General features: G+C 42.3%; 2 protein-coding genes across 3 annotated transcripts; one reads left to right on the plus strand and one right to left on the minus strand.

The window, feature by feature from the left end:
• Positions 1 to 553: 553 nt before the first annotated feature.
• atpaf2 (ATP synthase mitochondrial F1 complex assembly factor 2) lies at positions 554 to 4049 on the minus strand. Of its 2 annotated transcripts, none has more exons than XM_061094633.1 (8): positions 3701 to 4049; positions 3561 to 3605; positions 3273 to 3421; positions 2738 to 2835; positions 2340 to 2420; positions 2097 to 2209; positions 1839 to 1954; positions 554 to 1173 (listed from the first exon to the last, which is right to left on the minus strand). In XM_061094633.1, the coding sequence occupies exons 1-8, from the start codon at positions 3798 to 3800 to the stop codon at positions 1036 to 1038; spliced, it is 840 nt and encodes a 279-aa protein (XP_060950616.1). In that variant the 5' UTR covers positions 3801 to 4049; the 3' UTR covers positions 554 to 1035. The 2 variants fall into 2 exon arrangements, with proteins under 2 accessions (XP_060950616.1, XP_060950615.1); XM_061094632.1 differs by having other exon boundaries at positions 3692 to 4049.
• Positions 4050 to 4311: 262 nt separating this feature from the next.
• Positions 4312 to 9366, plus strand: LOC133027636 (glucose-induced degradation protein 4 homolog). Its single transcript, XM_061094696.1, has 6 exons — positions 4312 to 4643; positions 5118 to 5177; positions 6265 to 6372; positions 6460 to 6561; positions 6658 to 6788; positions 7863 to 9366. The coding sequence occupies exons 1-6, from the start codon at positions 4452 to 4454 to the stop codon at positions 7924 to 7926; spliced, it is 657 nt and encodes a 218-aa protein (XP_060950679.1). The 5' UTR covers positions 4312 to 4451; the 3' UTR covers positions 7927 to 9366.
• Positions 9367 to 18344: the final 8978 nt, after the last annotated feature.

An 18344-nucleotide genomic window follows, 5' to 3' on the forward strand; every position in this document is an offset into this window, starting at 1 on the left:
AAACAGAGCTTTGCACTTAAAAGTTATTACAGGATGAGGATGGAGTCCAATTCTTTCCGGCACTGTGCAGATGATAGCGGTGACCAGGATTTCCCTACACAGCTTTTAGTGTCTCATCTTGTTACCGCACTGAAAAGGGCAAGATACATACAAAATAAACTAAGCCAATACTACTTATGTTGCTTTCAAATAAGCACTGAACATTTTCACGAAGGTCTGCATGTGAGAACACAAATGTCCAGAAATTGCTCCAGAACTTCTCCTGCCTGGACCCTAGTGAAAAGGATGCCAATTAAGATGTCAACTTGGAAAGACAAGATTCAAAGTCTTTTCAAGATAAGACCCAATGCCAATGTTGATGTGCTATGACCAAAACGTGAATCCTGGAGTGAAATGTATACATCATGTCCTCCTGCATGTTCTACCCAGAAATCTTCTCTGACCTGAATCTCAATTTTCACTCTTTTGTGAATGCATCTGACCCGGATAATCTCCTGCTACTTTCCTCATATGTGAAAGGCAGAACTTGAGTTCATGTCTTTACAAATAGTAGTTGAATGCAGTATGTTTAACTTATTGCAAAAGGATTCCACGTCATCTACACACAGCACAGTTCAAACTAGACATCCTCTTACGCACCTTCCAGCATTCAAATGTAGCAAAGAGAAAATAAAGCAGCAGTGGAATTAACATTCCACCACCAAACAGACAACAGCAGTAGTCACCAGTGGCCAAAATGTCACGGATGACTGAGAACCGTCTGGAAACTCTGAGAGCGGTGTCACTCTTGGCAGCTGCCGTAAATAAACATGGCAGAAAAGACAGCCAGTATGATGTGCTGGTGAGAGACGACTCTGTTACAGATCACAGACAGAACGGCTGTCAATGCTAAACAGAACAAAGAGGATGCATGGTGACTGTCTGCATGGATGTAGAATCATGAATCACGGATAAACGTTTGAACTCTGGGGGATCTCGGATTGAGGGCAGATTTGCTGTGTGCCCATAGAGTTTTTGTATTTGAGCTCATCCTTCTCAGTCCTGCATGAGTTTTCTCTTCACAGTCGAACTCTCAGATGAGAGGTGAACAAAAAGGACTCCTGCAGCGGTCCGGGCTCTCAGCTCATACGTGTCGTAGTCATGCGCCCACTCTACGTTTCCCCAACTCTGAATCTGTGTGGGAGAAAGAAAAAGGAGGATAAATAGAAATCTAGAATGGCATAAACTATCCAAAATACCCTACGACTTTTTAGATCAACACAATATTTCCCAAGAAACTTACCAAAATGTGGAAAGAATGCACTATCTTGCAGTGTTATGGAAAGTGATAAAAAGTTTCTGTATCCACTGCATCAAAATGTAACAACTTCTTCCCTGGCCCCTGCGTACTCCCTCTACTGAGTTTGGAGAAAATAAGTTTAAATAAAAATTTTCATAACAAAAACTGCCCTTGGTGAAAATGTACCCTCTATCGGGAAGGAATAACCAATGACTCAGCACAAGGGTCTGTCTTATGCTTTCTCAGCTGCAACCCTGAAGCTGCTACATGCAATACAAGATCACAAAATCATGATGACCCCTGGCAAGGTCAGCCTCTACACTGCAATGTATGTCTAATGCTACAGGTTCTGATTTCACGAGATTCACTATGAGAACACAAGAGGGTGCTGTTTCTCTCAAGGCCATATGAAGAATTATTCGTTTGGCAGTGACATATCTAGGAAACAATGACACTTGATAAAATATCCCAAAAGCAAGTTTCTATTTGTGAGAAGAAGTCATATAAAATAATATGGAATAAAAGGTTGTTGGAAAAGATCTGGGAGGAAAAAACCCACCTGGTATTCCTCCTCCAGTCTGGAGAGCAGCACTGCCTGCTCCACACTCAAATGTGTGTCAATCATTGCCAGCGACAGCACAACAGACTTCAGCTGTGTGATCACATACTCTAGTCCTGCACAGGAAAAAAACATATTACTGCACAGCTCGGCCCTGCTGCTATTACAGCCTATTAAAGTACTATACAAACTATCAATAACTATCACAAATATCCCTCTCCTGTCCATTTTTATATTTGATATACTATAGAAATTCACCTGTCAGAGACCAAAAGTTGTACGATTTCAGGTGTTGCCGGACTGTGTCTTTGGTCTGCTCTGGGATCTCAGGACCCAAAATATTGGATGAGGAGCCGATAGTGACGTTGTATCTGCAAGACAGTTGTGGGAAAATATACAATTAGGAGCGAGCTGGTAGAGAACCTTGATTTAACATGTGCTTTAGAGGGAAGATTTTATTGTCAGTGTTCTTACAATGATAAAAACGAATGCTTCTGTTACCTGTTTTCAATCCAATGCAGCACCGGGTCCCACTCATTCTTCTGTAGCTCAACCAAAGCATGAGGCTCATCTACTCTGTAACTACACAGCAGCACATTTGCAACATTAACATTTGAAGCCACAACTAACACAAGTAGCTCACTGATAACAAATATGTAAATGTCTTTCACAAGCAAAGTTGAAACCTCTACACTACGTTTATACTTGGTTATAATGAGCTTTTATTAAGAGAGTGTTTAGCTCTGATTGAATATGAATATAAAGAGGAGAAAACATATAATTTGATACAATAAAGCTATGGCTTAAATACTGTTGATAAAAATAATGGTTATAGTTGTTATTATCGTTATAAAGAAAAAACAAAAAAATCAAACTTAATACGTGATTGAGTTGTTTACCAGACAGTGTCAGTCTCCAGAAACTTCAGAGCAGCACTTATCATCTGGTCCTTATTTCGTTGGGTGGGATTGTCCAGAGCTGTGTTGCAAAGCGTAGTCTGCAGGAAGAATAAACTGTTTACCTCTACTAGTGGCGTGAAAAACTAAAAACATCGCAAGAGCTTCACGGTAACATTTTTTTACTGGCAATATCAATGGAGGATATGGGTGTCTGGGTGTGGATCTTATAAAGTAAAAACTGGGGCTGGGAACTCTGGATGACAAAATCTCCTTTAAAGGTATAGTGTGTAGAACTAAGTGTAGAGTTTGGACTACTGTAAAAAAAAAAAAAGGCTGCCGCTGTATTATTATTATTAAGTATTTAAACATAAAGGGCCCATTCTAGGGTAAAGAAAACAGCAAAACGTACGTGATTTAGATTAAAACATCACTAGGATTATTTTATATTCAATTTCTGCCTATAGATCCCTTTCCCCTGAATCTTACACCCTGAACCCTTAAACCCTATTTCAATCCCCGGGGTCAAAGGTCGTACCAGGTGCATAGAGTAGAACTTGAGCGTGTCCCTTTGAGCATCCCACTCGGTTGCAACGGCGATGGCCAGGGCTTCATTGGGCACTGTGAACAACTTCCCTCCGGGGGTTTTCAGTTTCCTTCTGTCCAGGTTGATCTCAAATACACCACCTAGGTGACACAAGGGCGGAGAAGGAACAACTTTAGTGGCCTTCTTTCATTGTAGCCTTTCCTTTAACATGACTTTGAAAATACAACTGACACACACACAACTTTAACAACAACAATAAGAAGAAGATCTGACACATACCTTCACCTTGGGATATGCTGACATCTTGGTAGAATTTCCTCCTCTCTGGTTACATCAGAGGAGAGATCATCAGTCAACAGAGTTAAGCTGCGAACCAACAGGCGTCTCAGTCTGCTGTGTGTTCCTCTTACCTGATGTACCTGATGCTGCTGTGGAGTACAGAGGGGGCTGACTTCCTGGGCACACTTTGCTGAGAGGCTTTCTAACATGACTCTGGAGTCTGACCAGGCTCCTCAACATGGTGGCAGCTCGGTGGAGGTGTGAGGATTCAATAGAAGAAACCAGCGGAGAAAGGCAAACAAGCTAGGCTACCTCAGTGTGACTGCAGATCGTTAGTTATCCACACGTACCATTGTTAGAATACAGTTGTTAGCATTAGCTCTTGGTTATCCTGTACTTGCAAACGGTGTTAAGTCGCTATTTCCCTACCATATATTTCTTCCTCAGCTTTCACACACCAGCTCCTACGTTCAAAACCATGCGTCTGACCTTCTGCGCTAGCTTGACAGATGGAGTTAAACACTGTGAATAGTCGGGAAGTGTAGTTTTTAGCTGCATCTACGCGGTGTCACACGTCGAGCAAAAAAACTACACTCGCGCACTCCCATGGAGCCTTCCGCAAATCTAGCCAATGAGCGTGGAGAATCTTTGCGTAGTGGACTCAATTGGCCAATGAGAGGGGCGGATGCTGCTTCTACGTCGGCACGTCGAGGTCCCCTCATTTTTTTTTGGGAGCCTGGTGCCTGGCGAACCGAACTCCGGAGGAATAAGTCGGGGTCTGAGTGTTGGTGGGCTTCACCGCTCCTCCTCCCCGCCGACAGAGCCCCTCGCCCGGACGCCCAGTGACCGCGGGTCGGCGCACCCCCCCCTCCAGCCCACGAAGCGGGAGCCATGCCCGTCCCCGCCGCGTACCTCGGCGAATCCCCAGCTGCGGCCTTCGCATCCTCGGCCTCGCTTGTGCCGCCGCCGCCGATAAACACGCGGCAGCCCGGCGTCGTCGCCTCGCTGCTGTACAGCGGCTCCCGGTTCCGGGGCCACCAGAAGAGCAAAGGGAACTCGTACGACGTGGAGGTCGTGTTGCAGGTGAGGCTTCCCGGGGGGGGGGGGGGGTGTCGGACATTTTCGTGATCCAGGGGCGAGCTGTCAGGGCGATGTGGCGATCTGTCAACCGGGCGATGTGGGGACTGACAGCTCTGAAATCAATGGGGCCTGTCGTCGATCAACCCGCCGAGCTAACTGGGACTGTAGCTACAACCAGCAGCCCTGTTTAAACATTAATGTCCATTTAATCCACTGATATTAAACGTGTTTGACTCATTGTCGTTATAAGTAAACACCTCCCTGTTGAGGGTTTGATGTGTTTGTGCTGCACCACGTAGCAGGACTCGTACACACACACACATCCATGTTTATGGTTGTTTCTGTTTGAGAGGATGTTAAAAGCAAGGGAATATTCCTCTATCATAGTACAACATCACATAATCCTGCTACCTGGCTGAACGTCCCGGTGCAGATGTGTAGTAACACGCTGTTGTTTGTTGTGTTTCCTTTTCTAAGCATGTCACCATGGAGGATTCCTACCTGTGTGGCTACCTGAAGATAAAGGGACTGACTGAGGTGAGAGGAGTCATTCTCTTTAATATCAAGCCACAAACATGAATGTTTAAAAGCTGGTTCCGGCCACTGGCTCATGGTGCCCAACCCCCACCCCTCCATTTTTTCCCAGCAGACTGGTACAATCTAGGTACGATCAGTCCTGCTCAGTATTGTGTTGTTTGTTTTTGTACCGAGAGGATGTCACGTTGGAGTCCACAGCAGAATCGAGCTCGTTGAAGCTGCCTCACCACCCGGGTGTCCGCAGGTCAACTCCACAGCATCTTTTAATAGTACATGCACAGTCAATGATGACTGTCTCTCTGCAGGGATGGGGTCAGACTAGGACAGTTGGTATGTTCTAATGTGGAACCAATCCCAGCCGGGAACACCATGGACAGGTCGCTACTAGCGGATCACAGGACTGACACAGAGACAAATAGCCACACTCAGATTCACAACTATGTTCGAGTTTATGTTTTTTTACCCCAATCTTTATTCAAGACTGTGGTCTTTCAGTTTTAGAGCAGGGTTTACTGATTTCACTTTTGATTTTGTTAGGCTTTCACTCTAAACTCTGCGCTTGAATTTAAATAACACCCTACTTATGCTTAGATTTGTTCTGCTCGTGCTCAAACTTTGCGCTTGTACTCAGATATTGTGTTGCTGCTTGGACATATTTCCACGTGTGAAACATCTGCTCTCAGATTTCTACTTTGCTCTTGTATTCCTTTGAGTGTCTAAAACTCTCCAACCATTAGAAAGCCAGGTGGCGTGTTTACAAATCAAATTTACTCACCCTTGTCGGTGTGTTGGCTTCACTTATTTAAGAGTCCCTTAAGAGCTAATGCATCCACAATGAGGACAGGACAACTTCATTTTTTGAGTGCGAGTGCAGGGTGTGAATGTGACTTTTGAATCAATAAGTCCTGCTCTCAAACTGGAAGACCACTCTCTTGAATACAGATAAGAATGAAAGAAAAACACAATTTAAAGTTTCCAATTAACCTAACCCCAATCTTTGAAGTGTTTTTTCATCTCAATGTGAGAAACATAACTATACATTTGTGTCACTAATATGATTTATGTACTGTTGTGTTCACGCTCATAGGAATACCCGACTCTGACCACGTTTTTTGCCGGAGAAATCATCAGCAGGAAACGGCCATTTCTCACCAGGAAATGGGATGCAGATGAAGATGTGGATCGTAAGCATTGGGTAAGGCCAACACTGAATTCATAATCTCAGCAGGGCTCCACACATGCTGTTTGATTGTGCCATAATCAATATTCATTTTGTGTGAAGGGCAAGTTCCAGGCCTTCTACCAGTATGCAAAGACATTCAACTCAGACGATTTTAACTATGAGGATCTCAAGAACTCGGACTATATTTTCATGAGGTGGAAGGTAAGGTGCTGCCTATATTAGAGCTCGACCACATGTTCAAGTAAGTGACCCCTGACCTGCAGCTGCTGCTGTTCCTCATCCTGTGCGTCCCCTCAGGAGCAGTTCCTGGTCCCAGACCACACTATCAAAGACATCAGCGGCGCTTCCTTTGCTGGATTCTACTACATCTGCTTCCAGAAATCCACAGCAACGATCGAGGGCTACTACTACCACAGGAGCTCTGAATGGTAACACAGCACAACACTGGTCACTGTGGGGTCAAGTTGATTTTTAGTGAAGGAAAAGGAAATCCTTCTGGATCATATTCCAGTTGTTGACGGACAAGGTTTGCAGCAGCTCCTGTCGGGGTGCACTGGGAGCTGCTGCTGGGATTAACCAATAATCTGACTATTGACCTAATTCGGAATAAGACATTATTACCATTATCGTATCTACATTTGTTAGTAGTAGAAGGTTCCTTTCCAATTCCTGTTTACATATGACAAATCATTGTCTGATAAAAACTCGCATCAACATTATTTCCTACTACTTGTTTGCACTTGAACCCAGGGCATGTGTGGGTAACTGCTGTACATGTTTATGATCGTATAATGCTGTGAAAACTCCAATAGGATGTAACATAGTGATTGAGATATAAACACGTCTATATAACGAGACTCAGGTCAGAACACGCCACATGCCTTCATTTGATTATTGCTTATTCTGACATGGCAGTGTCTTATTCAGATTATTGTCTTAATTGGATTCATATAAAAATGTGAACACGTCTAATGTGGCGTGCCTCCGAACTACTTTATATACCTTTATGTGAATGAAGCCATTATGTGTTGCTTTTGATTGATCCAGTCCTACTGCCTGGGTATGAGCTCGTGTGTCCTCCATCTTTAGTGTTTTCACTTTAATTAGATGCTTCTTTAGTTTTTTTGAATTCCCTCTGTGCATAATAGTGTAGCTGTTACAAAACACTATAATTTCATTGTTTTGATTGTGTTTAATTCTCTGCTTTAACCAAATATAGCCCTATGTTTTGCTAGTTTTATGCTTTTATGTGAAGAAGAAGAAGTAGCAAGATGTCTTAACTTCGATGAAAGTACAGATTCCAAGCATCTTTTCTCTGTGACTCCACTTGACTCCAGTGTGGCAGTCTGCTTCAAACACTACCAATTAAAGCCATTTACCTGTAAAGGGCGTATAACTGAATGTTAGCACCAGATTCCTCCCCCATGGAGGACGTTGTCATCAGCATGTTGTATAGGCGGCCCTTATCTTTTCCTAACATATACCGTGTTGTTGCACTGCAGGTACCAGTCTCTAAACCTCACCCATGTTCCAGAGCACAGTGCAGCCATCTATGAGTTCCGGTGACCCCGGCCACCATCGTGGATCTTTAATTTTTTTATTTTTTACTATTGGACGGACAAAGACTTGCGGCTAAAGCAGAGTTCTGCAGATGCTACTGAGGAGGAAAAGGAGAACAACCAAGGTTGAGAACGTGAACTTTGGCAAAGTGCTCGTGTGTTCTCTCTCAACGGATGGACAGATGACCGACTAGTGGACGGGACAAATTAATGTATGCACAGATGAGACGAGAAGGAAGAGCCAGTTCTGCTCCCTGGCTGGAGCTTGTGACGTCGGAACCAGCAGCAGAGACTGGGTGTGGGTCATATCAAACACCCATTTTATCACGTGTTTTAATGTCCGGTTTGAAAAGACGCATTGCAAAGCATCTCGAGACACTTTATAAGCTGAGCTGGGAATGTCCCCCTCTTGTTGTTGCAACTCGAAATGTTTCCCAGCTTTCATCCAGCAGATGCAGAATGAGCTTCATTAACACGTTCGACGACAGCGGGACAAGGACTCATCGGAGGAGTCCGCTTTTATATACACGATCCCTAAAGAAGTACAATCATGTCAATTTTGCTTTTCACGATTAGAGCTCTTCCCGTTTGAGGATTTGGAGCTTTAATTGACCCATAAGCTACAGTATAATAACAGTATTCTTTTTTTAACGCTAAGCTGCTATTAGTTTGCCTGCCAAGAGTATGGCCGCAGCGTGGCATCTTTTTTATAAAGGCTGAAGTTCGAGTGATACACAAAACAAGCTTTTCCCCTGTGTTCCGTCAAAGTTTCTTGTGAGATTATTATCACGTGATTGCTGTGGATCTGAATCTTTTGAGAATTTGCACAAAGGTGGAGTGCGCGTTACTAACGCTTGCAGTCGGAATTCCACATTCGCACTCCTCAGTACACGAGCTCCGAGCGTCACGGTGGCAGGTCAAGCTTTTTCTGACTGGTTTTTAAGTGTTTGGAGCCAAAACAACGACATAGAAGTATTCAGAAAGAAAGTATTTTATTTTGCCCTGCGCTCTGCATTAAACACAGAGCGTTGTCCTCCCTATGTGTCATTTTAAATTAAGACCCCCCCACCCACCCACTATCCCTACATTGACACGTCTCCTCGACTATGCAACACTGTCAACAAAGCACTCTCCAAACATCAAACCTTCAGATTTCAGAGATAAGAAGTTTATTCTATCGCTAAAGAGTATATGAAAAATTACAAAAAAAAAGAATCTATCTTCATTAAAAGAGGTATTTTTGTTAAATTGCCTATGAAATCACTCTCCTCCCCGGTCATGATCCCCCCCTCCATGTGATGGTGCCATCTTTTTAAACGTTTATCAGAGTTGTATTATAACAGGTCAGAAGTGTGTTTGAGAACAAGCCTGGATTTGATTGATGTGTGACTGTAAAGAATCGATTGCAGATTTGAAAAACAAAAAAAACGATTGGTTTCAAAAACTTTCCCTTGTGTCTTGAATGTCTGACCGACACATTACATACCAAGCACATGTCGCATGAATTATTACAAAATGTTCACATTGTCATTGTGTACAGCTGAGTGGATTTTTTAGAATGAGGATTCAACAGAGGAGTGTTATTGTGTCGCTAGACGGGAACACAGTGGGCGCTGCGATACAGAAGTGCTGATATTGAGAAAAAACCCTCGAGCTAAATCGGGGAAAGAAATGTATTCCATCCATTTATTCATTATTTATATAGCTTATCCTTTCGGGGATCGAGGGTGGAGCTGAATGTTTTCCCAGCTGACATTAAGCAGGAGGTGGGGTACACTGTGGAAAGGTCGCCAGTCCATCACAGGCCAGACACACCAACAAACGACCATTCACGCCCACTATCAATACAGGGTCTCATATCTACCAATCTGCATGTCTTTGGAATGTGGGAGGAAGCTGGACACACACACACACACACACACACACTCGAAGTATTTCACACAGAAAGACCAAGGTAGGATTTGAATTGAGAATGTTTTTTGCTGTGGGGCAACAGTGCCAACCACCACGCTACAGAAATATATAGTGGTCAATGTACTAGCCCACAATGGTGCAGGTAATATTGTCATGAAACACAAAGTACAGCTGTGCAGCAGTTACAGGGAATGTCAGTAGTTTGGATAATATATATATATATAAAAGCATAATATAAACATTTACCCAATGATTATAATAGCTTGAAAACTAGAATTACAATAGTTCATACATTTTGTCCTGAGGGTGGCGTGAGTGTGTGCTGGACACTTCCCTGCGAATCCATCCAACAGTTGCTGAGGCGTTTCACTCCAAACCACAACCGACAACCTCACGGTGGCGCCAGAGAGGAAGTCAGGGGATCACCAGAGCATGTGTGCAGATCCACCCAGCAGCAGACTGTGCACACACGTCACCTCAGTGGCACTGGAGGAAAAGTCAGGCAGATTATCAAAGCTGTTTGGATTCATCCTCCTTGGATATCTGCACTAAGTGTAATGGCTGCATGTGTGTAATAGCTGCAGAGTATTTGTCATTTTAGGTCTCTGCTGTTAAAATGAAAGAAAGAAGGAAAAGGGGATAATCAAAGTCACAATAATTCCAAGTCACTTCAAGCTAGAATAGCAAGAGACCAAAAGAGTATAGTTATTCTGTGTATTTTGTGTTCCTAAAAAACAAAATTCCTGCTACTGTAAAGTGTACAAAAGTCCTGACTCTGGCCTCTTCAACCAATCCGCTTCAAAAGTTACACAGCACTCTACCACCAAGTATATTTTTTATTGTCCTGCTGACGAACATAGAGCAATGAAAAAGAAACCTTCTTGGTGGATTAAAAAAAGATAAATGACAAATAATGTTTGGACTTGTGACGGCCTAAGAGGAGCAGCAGAGAATAGTCCTATGTCACTTTAAAGGGATAGTTCACCCAAAAATGAAAATTCTCTCATTATCTACTCAGCACTATGTAGAAGGAGGGGTGGGTGAAGTGTTTGAGTCCACAAAATACTTTTGGACTCTCAGGGGTAAACAGTGTCAAAGCAGAATCCAATCCAATTGCAGCAACCGGTGACCACAAAAACAGCAGAAAACAAATACCAGTACCTGCAGCAATGACGAGTTCAAGTCGAATTTAAATTTCGGGGCTTGCGGACACTCAGATGACGCCAGAGGAGCAGCGTGGTTGCTTTCAAAGTTTTCTTTCAGTTTTTTTTTTACGTTTAAAGAAGGAGTTACCATTTACTTCAATTCTATTGGATTTGGCTGATTACCCCTGATTACCCCTGATTACCCCTGATTACCCCTGAAACTTCAAAAGTGTTTTGTTGACTCTAACACTCATTCATTATCTTTAAGAAAGGGGTTTATCTTCTGTACAATCCAGATATGTAAGACAATACTGGGCTTGGTTTTTTAAACTTGACTTACCCTTTAAAGGCTTGTTCATAGGAGTGGTGACATCTGGGAATATTCAAAGCTGACAAACCTTAGCAGGATAAGGTTATAATAAAAATATTTGCAGTGTAAGTGTCCACAGCCAGTTATAATGCACCAAACCGAAGATGTGGTTTTCCCAGCATCCTCCCATGGCACCATGGCCCTGATTGGAAGTCAGAACTGAAGGATGTCATCTAACGGGTTGGTCAGCTAACATACGACACAAGTGATGAATCAGTCAGTGCCTCAGCCAAACACGTCCACAGTTACAATAATCAACCAAATGACATAACACGTGCACATACTTTATTTCCTCTGTCAAGATCATAAACACGTTTTTTGTATTCTTCACAAGTGTAAACACACCAGTTTTTTTATGGTGTTCCTTCAAGGAAGGATGCTGATGCTTCCTTGTAAGAAATCTCCCCATCAATTTACATTGATAAGGAAAAAGGGCTGAAATGCCATGCAAGCAACGCAGCTTTTATGATAAACAGACAGACAGTCACTTGGTAATTTATAAGTCAATGGTTAATAGCCTTAACCACTGGAGTTTTGCAGGTGAAACTGTGCAAAGTTACCAATGTTGCCACATTTTTTTAAACCTTTAAAACATTTAACACTTAGGTTTTTCATTGCTGTTTGTTTGTCTGTCTCACTTTTAGCAGAATTAGTCAAGTAAGTTAAGGTAGAATAACTATCAGGAAACCAGGAGGAGCAAAACGCAAGGATGGTCTGAAAAAAGATAAGAAATGAAAAGAAACACAGGGGATCAGGGACACACTGGAGGCCACCACGTGTTATAGAGAGAAGCGGATCAACTGGTTTCCTGGTCATTCACGGACTCCAAGACAAAGTGAAGAACTTATAGGAAGGCAGAGATAATTGAGCACTGGTGAAACACCTAAGAAAACAGGTGCAGGAGGCAGGACGCCAGCCTCATTGTTCATTTAGTGAAGTATCTCCACATCTTTTTACCAGATAACCAGACTTCAGATAAGATTGACAGCTGTAAAATGTACAGACATTCAAGACATGGCTGCTTGAAATAAATAAATAAATAAGGGGTTTAACCACTCAAAGACGATGTTTGGAAGAAGAGTGTATGCACAATAACGACTCTTAAAGAGGAAGATATGCACAAACTGAAGATCAACAAATTATTTCTATGACGTTCCTGGTAATCTTGCATCACTTGGCACTGGTTGCCTCATTTGGTGTGACTCAGTAAGGAAAGCAAACCAATTGAACGTGTGGTGTACGTGTCTGTGTTTCTTGTTTATTTACTGACCACGCCCCTATTTCCCGACACTGGCTATAGATATGCAATCTGCTTTGTTTACCACTTCACAGCTTCCGTCTTCTTGTGATAACAGATTTTCACAGAAACTTCACAGAAGCTCCACCTCCTTAGAAACTGGATGAACCTTTGGTCACGTCTTGGAAGGAGGACAGAGCCAAAGAGAAGCTCACTGTTAAAAATAAATCAATCTTGAACGGCAACGAGTCCCAGTTCATGCACTATTTTGCAAGTATAATGAAAATCTGCAGCTTCCTTGTAGTGCAGCTTTTAAAGTATGTATTTAATATATATGAAATCTAACCTAATATCATCAGTATTTTTTGGGACTAAAAGCTGGTTGTCTTTTGGATTAATTTGTATAACCTCCATTTTTATTTAGTTTTCAACCCTCCTTGTTGTTTGATGGTTTGTTTGACAGCAAGATTATGCAAAAAAAATGGATGGAAGGATGCATGGGTCAAGGAAATAATCTGTTGATCTGGATAATGTGGATGTGGTTTCATTGGGTACCATATTGGGCCTTGGCAGATGTTTGCAGCCTACTTAGTACTATTCTAATTGATTTATTTAGCCACATTTTGAACCCCAAAAAAATCCTTGATCCACCTGCTGATCTGGATCCACCCCAAAATAAATATAAAAAATAAAAAAATAATTAACAAACGGACACGGGTGTAAAAATAACCTCATTGGTGGAAGAAGTCTAGAATTACCACTGCTAACAAACAAGTCATTAAGACCCATATGCATTTCTGCACATTTTCTTTTGCAGCGCCTCCTAAAGAATTAGACGGTGTTTGTCAGGGACTGTAAACTGTGCTTGATGATCTCATGTGTTTGGCCGGTGGTTAGTGTTTTATCCCTCTCTCAGTTGCCCTAATCCACCAATCCCAGTTTCTCCTTATCTAAGAGTTTATGATTAATGTCCTAATAAAATATTTAAAACAGTTCTTTGTCATTACAGATAACCTAACGGGGAAGATAATTTGTTTTCCATTTCCTTGTTCTGGATTGGAGATTTCTTGTATATGCTGTGGCAGGTAGAGGGAAATGAAACCTAGGGCGGGAGCAACACCTATTCTGCTAAATGAGGTTTCAGTTGACCGTTTCAAATCCACCTAAACAATGAGATGATTGTGAGTCAGGCCAATTCATACCAAATGATGCTGTGTGGTGCTACGTGACTAATCCTGGTGCATTTTCTTCTCCACAGACAGCCACTGTCAGTTAATCCTATACAAATATATCCTTTGCAAAGATACATCCTGCACTGATTCTCACAAATATAAATCATCTCCATGACTCCTCTGTGTTGAGGCCCTTAGGAATGTGCACGTACAAATGGCAGAGGAAAGTTAAGCCAACGGATTAATGAAAAGTACTAAATATGCAGTTTCAAATGGATAAATGTTCTGCATTTACAATTTTCACAAGCTTGATCGATCAATATCAAGGCCAATGACAAAGTGCAACAATTACTGGAACCATTTCCTGTTTGTCCGTATGAACAATTAACTGATGTATATCAGTTAATGAACTACATGTGCCCAGTGAGCTGCATCCACAGACAGCCTAAAATAAGCTGACACAACAACAACTGTAAATCAGCAAATGCACACACCACCATGGAAAGGTAACCCTTGGTGTCTAGCTACACTGACTAACTGCCGGTCCAGGAAAACCCAGACTGCACTCACAATCTAGCTAAAGCAAGGAATCATCTTTAAAGTACATCAAAATAGATCAAAATTAGAAAGGATTATATGAACACTCAAACATCAACAGAAAATTCAGTGGCCTAACTTGTAATCATTCATGCAATGCAAAACAGTTAACTTCAATAAGGGATCATATGATCAGTTCCACCGCACCATATAGAGTTATTTAATCATTCCAACATCACACTGAACCAAATTTCAATTTAACCCAAATCCAGGCATTCTCTAGATCTTCGTTCCAAGAACACGGCTGAAATGTAACAACCCCACGAAAAACCACGCTGTCAGAGGAGTCATCATCTGTGTCAGAGAAATAGGAGACTGTCTTGTACCTGCTGCCTTAACAGTAGGTCTTGTAGGTGCCGCGTTTGATCAAGGCAGAAACAAAGGAACAGATGATTATCAGGACCTTGAATTCTATACGAACGGAACACTCAAGCATTATCTATCTGCACAAAGTTCACAGACAACATATAAGCCTGTGGAACAGATTCAACTTTCGCATTCACACTCAATAAAGAGGCCACTTGAATGACCTGAAAAGTGTGAAACCTTGAGCCTCTGTACCATTGCACCCAAATAGAGAACCTTGTAAGCTTCTGATTTCCAACCGTTCATAAAAGGCTTTCGGTTTTATCCACGGTGTCAGGGGCTCTATCTGACATTTCAGTTAATTCGCCAGGTTACCATGGTTTCAGCAAAGCTTCATTCCCTATCATTATATTCTGTTTGCTCCACTCGTTTACCTTTTATCGCTTTAACTCTAATCTCCCGCCTCTGCACAGCATCATCACTCTTTTTCTTCTCTTTCTCAACCGTCGTCATGGGGAGTACTGAGCGCCTGAGACAACAAATTGAGACCCCCCCCCCCTTTTTTTTTGTTTCTCAGTCATCAGCATCTCGCCCTTGGTCCAGTGCAGCAGCATATTCCACTGGAGACCACATACTATCAGGGCGTTTTACAGCTCTTTTCGTATCTTGGCCTGAGTTTGCTTTTGAAAGGAGCCGACAGGGAACCATTCCAATTTAACTTACGCAGCTGAGCGAGTTTTTATCTGCCCTTGCATGACACTTGGTAGAGGCTTGTTTCTCTGTTCAGTCTGAATATTTGTCTTTAATTGCTTTGGATCTTTTTAACATGAATGCGTTCTAAGGTAAGGGAAGCTGGTTTATCAGCACATTCACACATATATTGATAGTCCCAATTTGAATTTACTTTCCCTGTTTTCACTATTTCAGCCATCATTTTTAACTTTCTAGGGGTGAATGATCTAGGCCATTCAACCTCAGTCCCTTTCACTTCAGCTCATAAGTGAAAGGGATTTCAAAGTACTCTCCTGCTTGTTTTGCAGCAGCTTCAGGTGGGATTAAAGGAGCACTTCTTTTAGCTTTCAGTCTTCCTAATTATGTGTTCAACTCTGGCACTCACATGTTTCGGGTCCTTCAAATTCTTGTTTAATGGATTTGGAAGAAAAAACTATACACACAGATTAGAAGCCTAGGATAGAAAACAAGAGACACAGAACCAAATGTGGAGAGTGATCAATAGGCCATGCAGTCGGATCTCCTCAGTTCCTCTGGGAGTAATCAGAGAAGCATTAACAACCAAAAGAACACCGATCATACATTCACTGAAACATGAGGCGTTGGATTATTCAGCGTTTATTTTGATTATGAATTTCAAACCTGTGTGAGTTGTGGGGTCCTTGAAATTCAATTGCACTTTTCTCTGCCACTATCTCTGTATCAGACTTGAGCAGGTGATATACACAACAAAAAGTCACTAACTGAATTATATAACCCTCCTCCTGTGCACTCTCTCTGTATCGTGCTTATGCATGTGTTATAACACAGTGATTAGAGTCAGACAGAGCTGCCTTTTATTTCCTTTTAGTTTTCCCAGAGCTCTGTAAATCAGTGCCATAACAACTCACAGACAGTTAAAGGTAAAAGGTCAGGACTCTCCAGTTTTGTTTATGTACTGAGAAAAACCACTGAGTCTGAAGCTACGTCATGTTTTCCCCCATTTCAGAATTTTTGTCAAGGAAGAGGCACAGGAATTCAGTCATTTCACAATACCATTGTTTGGAGTACAGGTTCATTCACAAACACGACCGATGTTACTCATGCCACGCTCAACCTTAGGTCGACCCGAAACAAACACCTTTGTGATGCTGTGCGGGTTCATATCAGTCCACAGTCTTTTCTCTGACTTATCAGCCAAAAAGGACATTTCGTTATGATTCTGTCAAGAGGCACACAGGGGAAGGAAAAGGAAAAGAATGAAATTCCTTTACTGACCCTGTGTCGGCTTCCGTTGGAATCCGGTTTGTGACTCCAGTTACTTGATGAAAAAATATCTTTCTGCACAGTTGTCTGATGATGACGTTGATAAAGGCTGAATAAAATAACTACTCTCAGTTGTCCTTACTTGAATATGACTTTATAATAACATTGATATGTTAATAGAGAAGATTCTTGGTTTGATGTACATGCAAACAGTCAAACTAAAAAGCTTGAAGTACACAGAAGACCTTCATTATCATACCATCCGGGGGGGAACTGAAAGCAGCAGTAGACTGGATGGCACCAAACAAGGATGCTTTAAATGTTCACTCAAAAATTATCGATCAGTTTCTCGTCTAACCTAAAAGAAAGAAGGCAGAGTTGGGTAGCCACAGATAAATGTTCTGATGACCCATGGCTTGTGGAAGTAACCTCCAAAATACTGTTTGATGCTGTGAACACATTCTTTATATTGCTGGAGACTCTGAAAAACAAAATCTACATTTCAAGCCAAGCAACAGCCAGAGGCAGAAGCTTGTTCTCCCTGGGACACAATCCCAGATACTGACAAAGAAATGTTGTTTCTGCAATCCAGTGCAACAGGAATCGCTCTGCTTATACAATGAAGAAACAGAATGCAAACAACTCGTAGAGCCGGTTCTTTAGATCAGGATTATATATATACAGTCTATGGATTTTACCAGTCATGCTTTACCGGAAACTCTTTTGATGATGGCAATGGCCAGAGAAGATAGATGGATGAAAGCGCAGTGAGAGAAGAAGAGGATTCTTTCCGGGGTTCTCTCCCTAGACACCTCAATACACATTCAACTCTGGTGACCCTAATGACCCACTAAATCTCAGGGTTACCCCTATCGACAGCCTCTGACATCTTGAATCAGGGGACCCCAATGACGAGTCTGATCTTTTACTTACTTTTCAAACCAGCAAAACACCGTAGGCAAGATCACTGGTAGCACTGCGGTCAGGACGGAATTAGCTGGCACAGTCTTGACCTGCTCCTTATGATAGCTGGAGATTAAAGCCAGGCTTTCCCCGACATTCCAACAATGTGAAGCCAAATCGTCTTTATTGTCCCCCTTTCCTCTACGTCCGATACATTTTTCCCAAAGATCAGTCATTTTGGGTACTTACCACATATGTTCAAGTAAGTCTGTATGGACAATGGCATGAACAAATGGATGAAGTGGAGATGTGTTGTCCATCTTTACTCACAGTCATTTGTGTGAGCTAGTAATTGTGTGTCTGAGTCCATGAAAGACTTTCAGTGTTCTGCTCCTCCAGACAGAGTAGCCGATCTCATGCACGTGCACACGAGCCTCTTCCTTGACAGATGAACAAAAAATTCTGAAAAGGGGGAAAACCTCATGTGGCTCCAGACTCAGGTGCTGACATCTTCTCAGGACATAAACAAAACTGGACAGTCCTGACCTTTTACACCGTAACACTGTGTGTGTTTGTGTGTATAATATCTTGGCACCACTTCAGACGAGTGCTCTGCATCCACATCTATCTGATGAGTGGCTGGGATAACCCCCTCTGACTCTGGCCCTCTCATGCAGTCCTCACTTTGAAGACACACCTGCTCGCTCCCACAACATGCACATATTTATTTAGTCATTCTCAACAGACACACATACACACACGTACACACACATACACACAGCTCTCCACACCAGTTGCTGATAA

This window comes from Limanda limanda, chromosome 21, assembly GCF_963576545.1.
Source record: "Limanda limanda chromosome 21, fLimLim1.1, whole genome shotgun sequence".
Taxonomy (NCBI): domain Eukaryota; kingdom Metazoa; phylum Chordata; class Actinopteri; order Pleuronectiformes; family Pleuronectidae; genus Limanda; species Limanda limanda.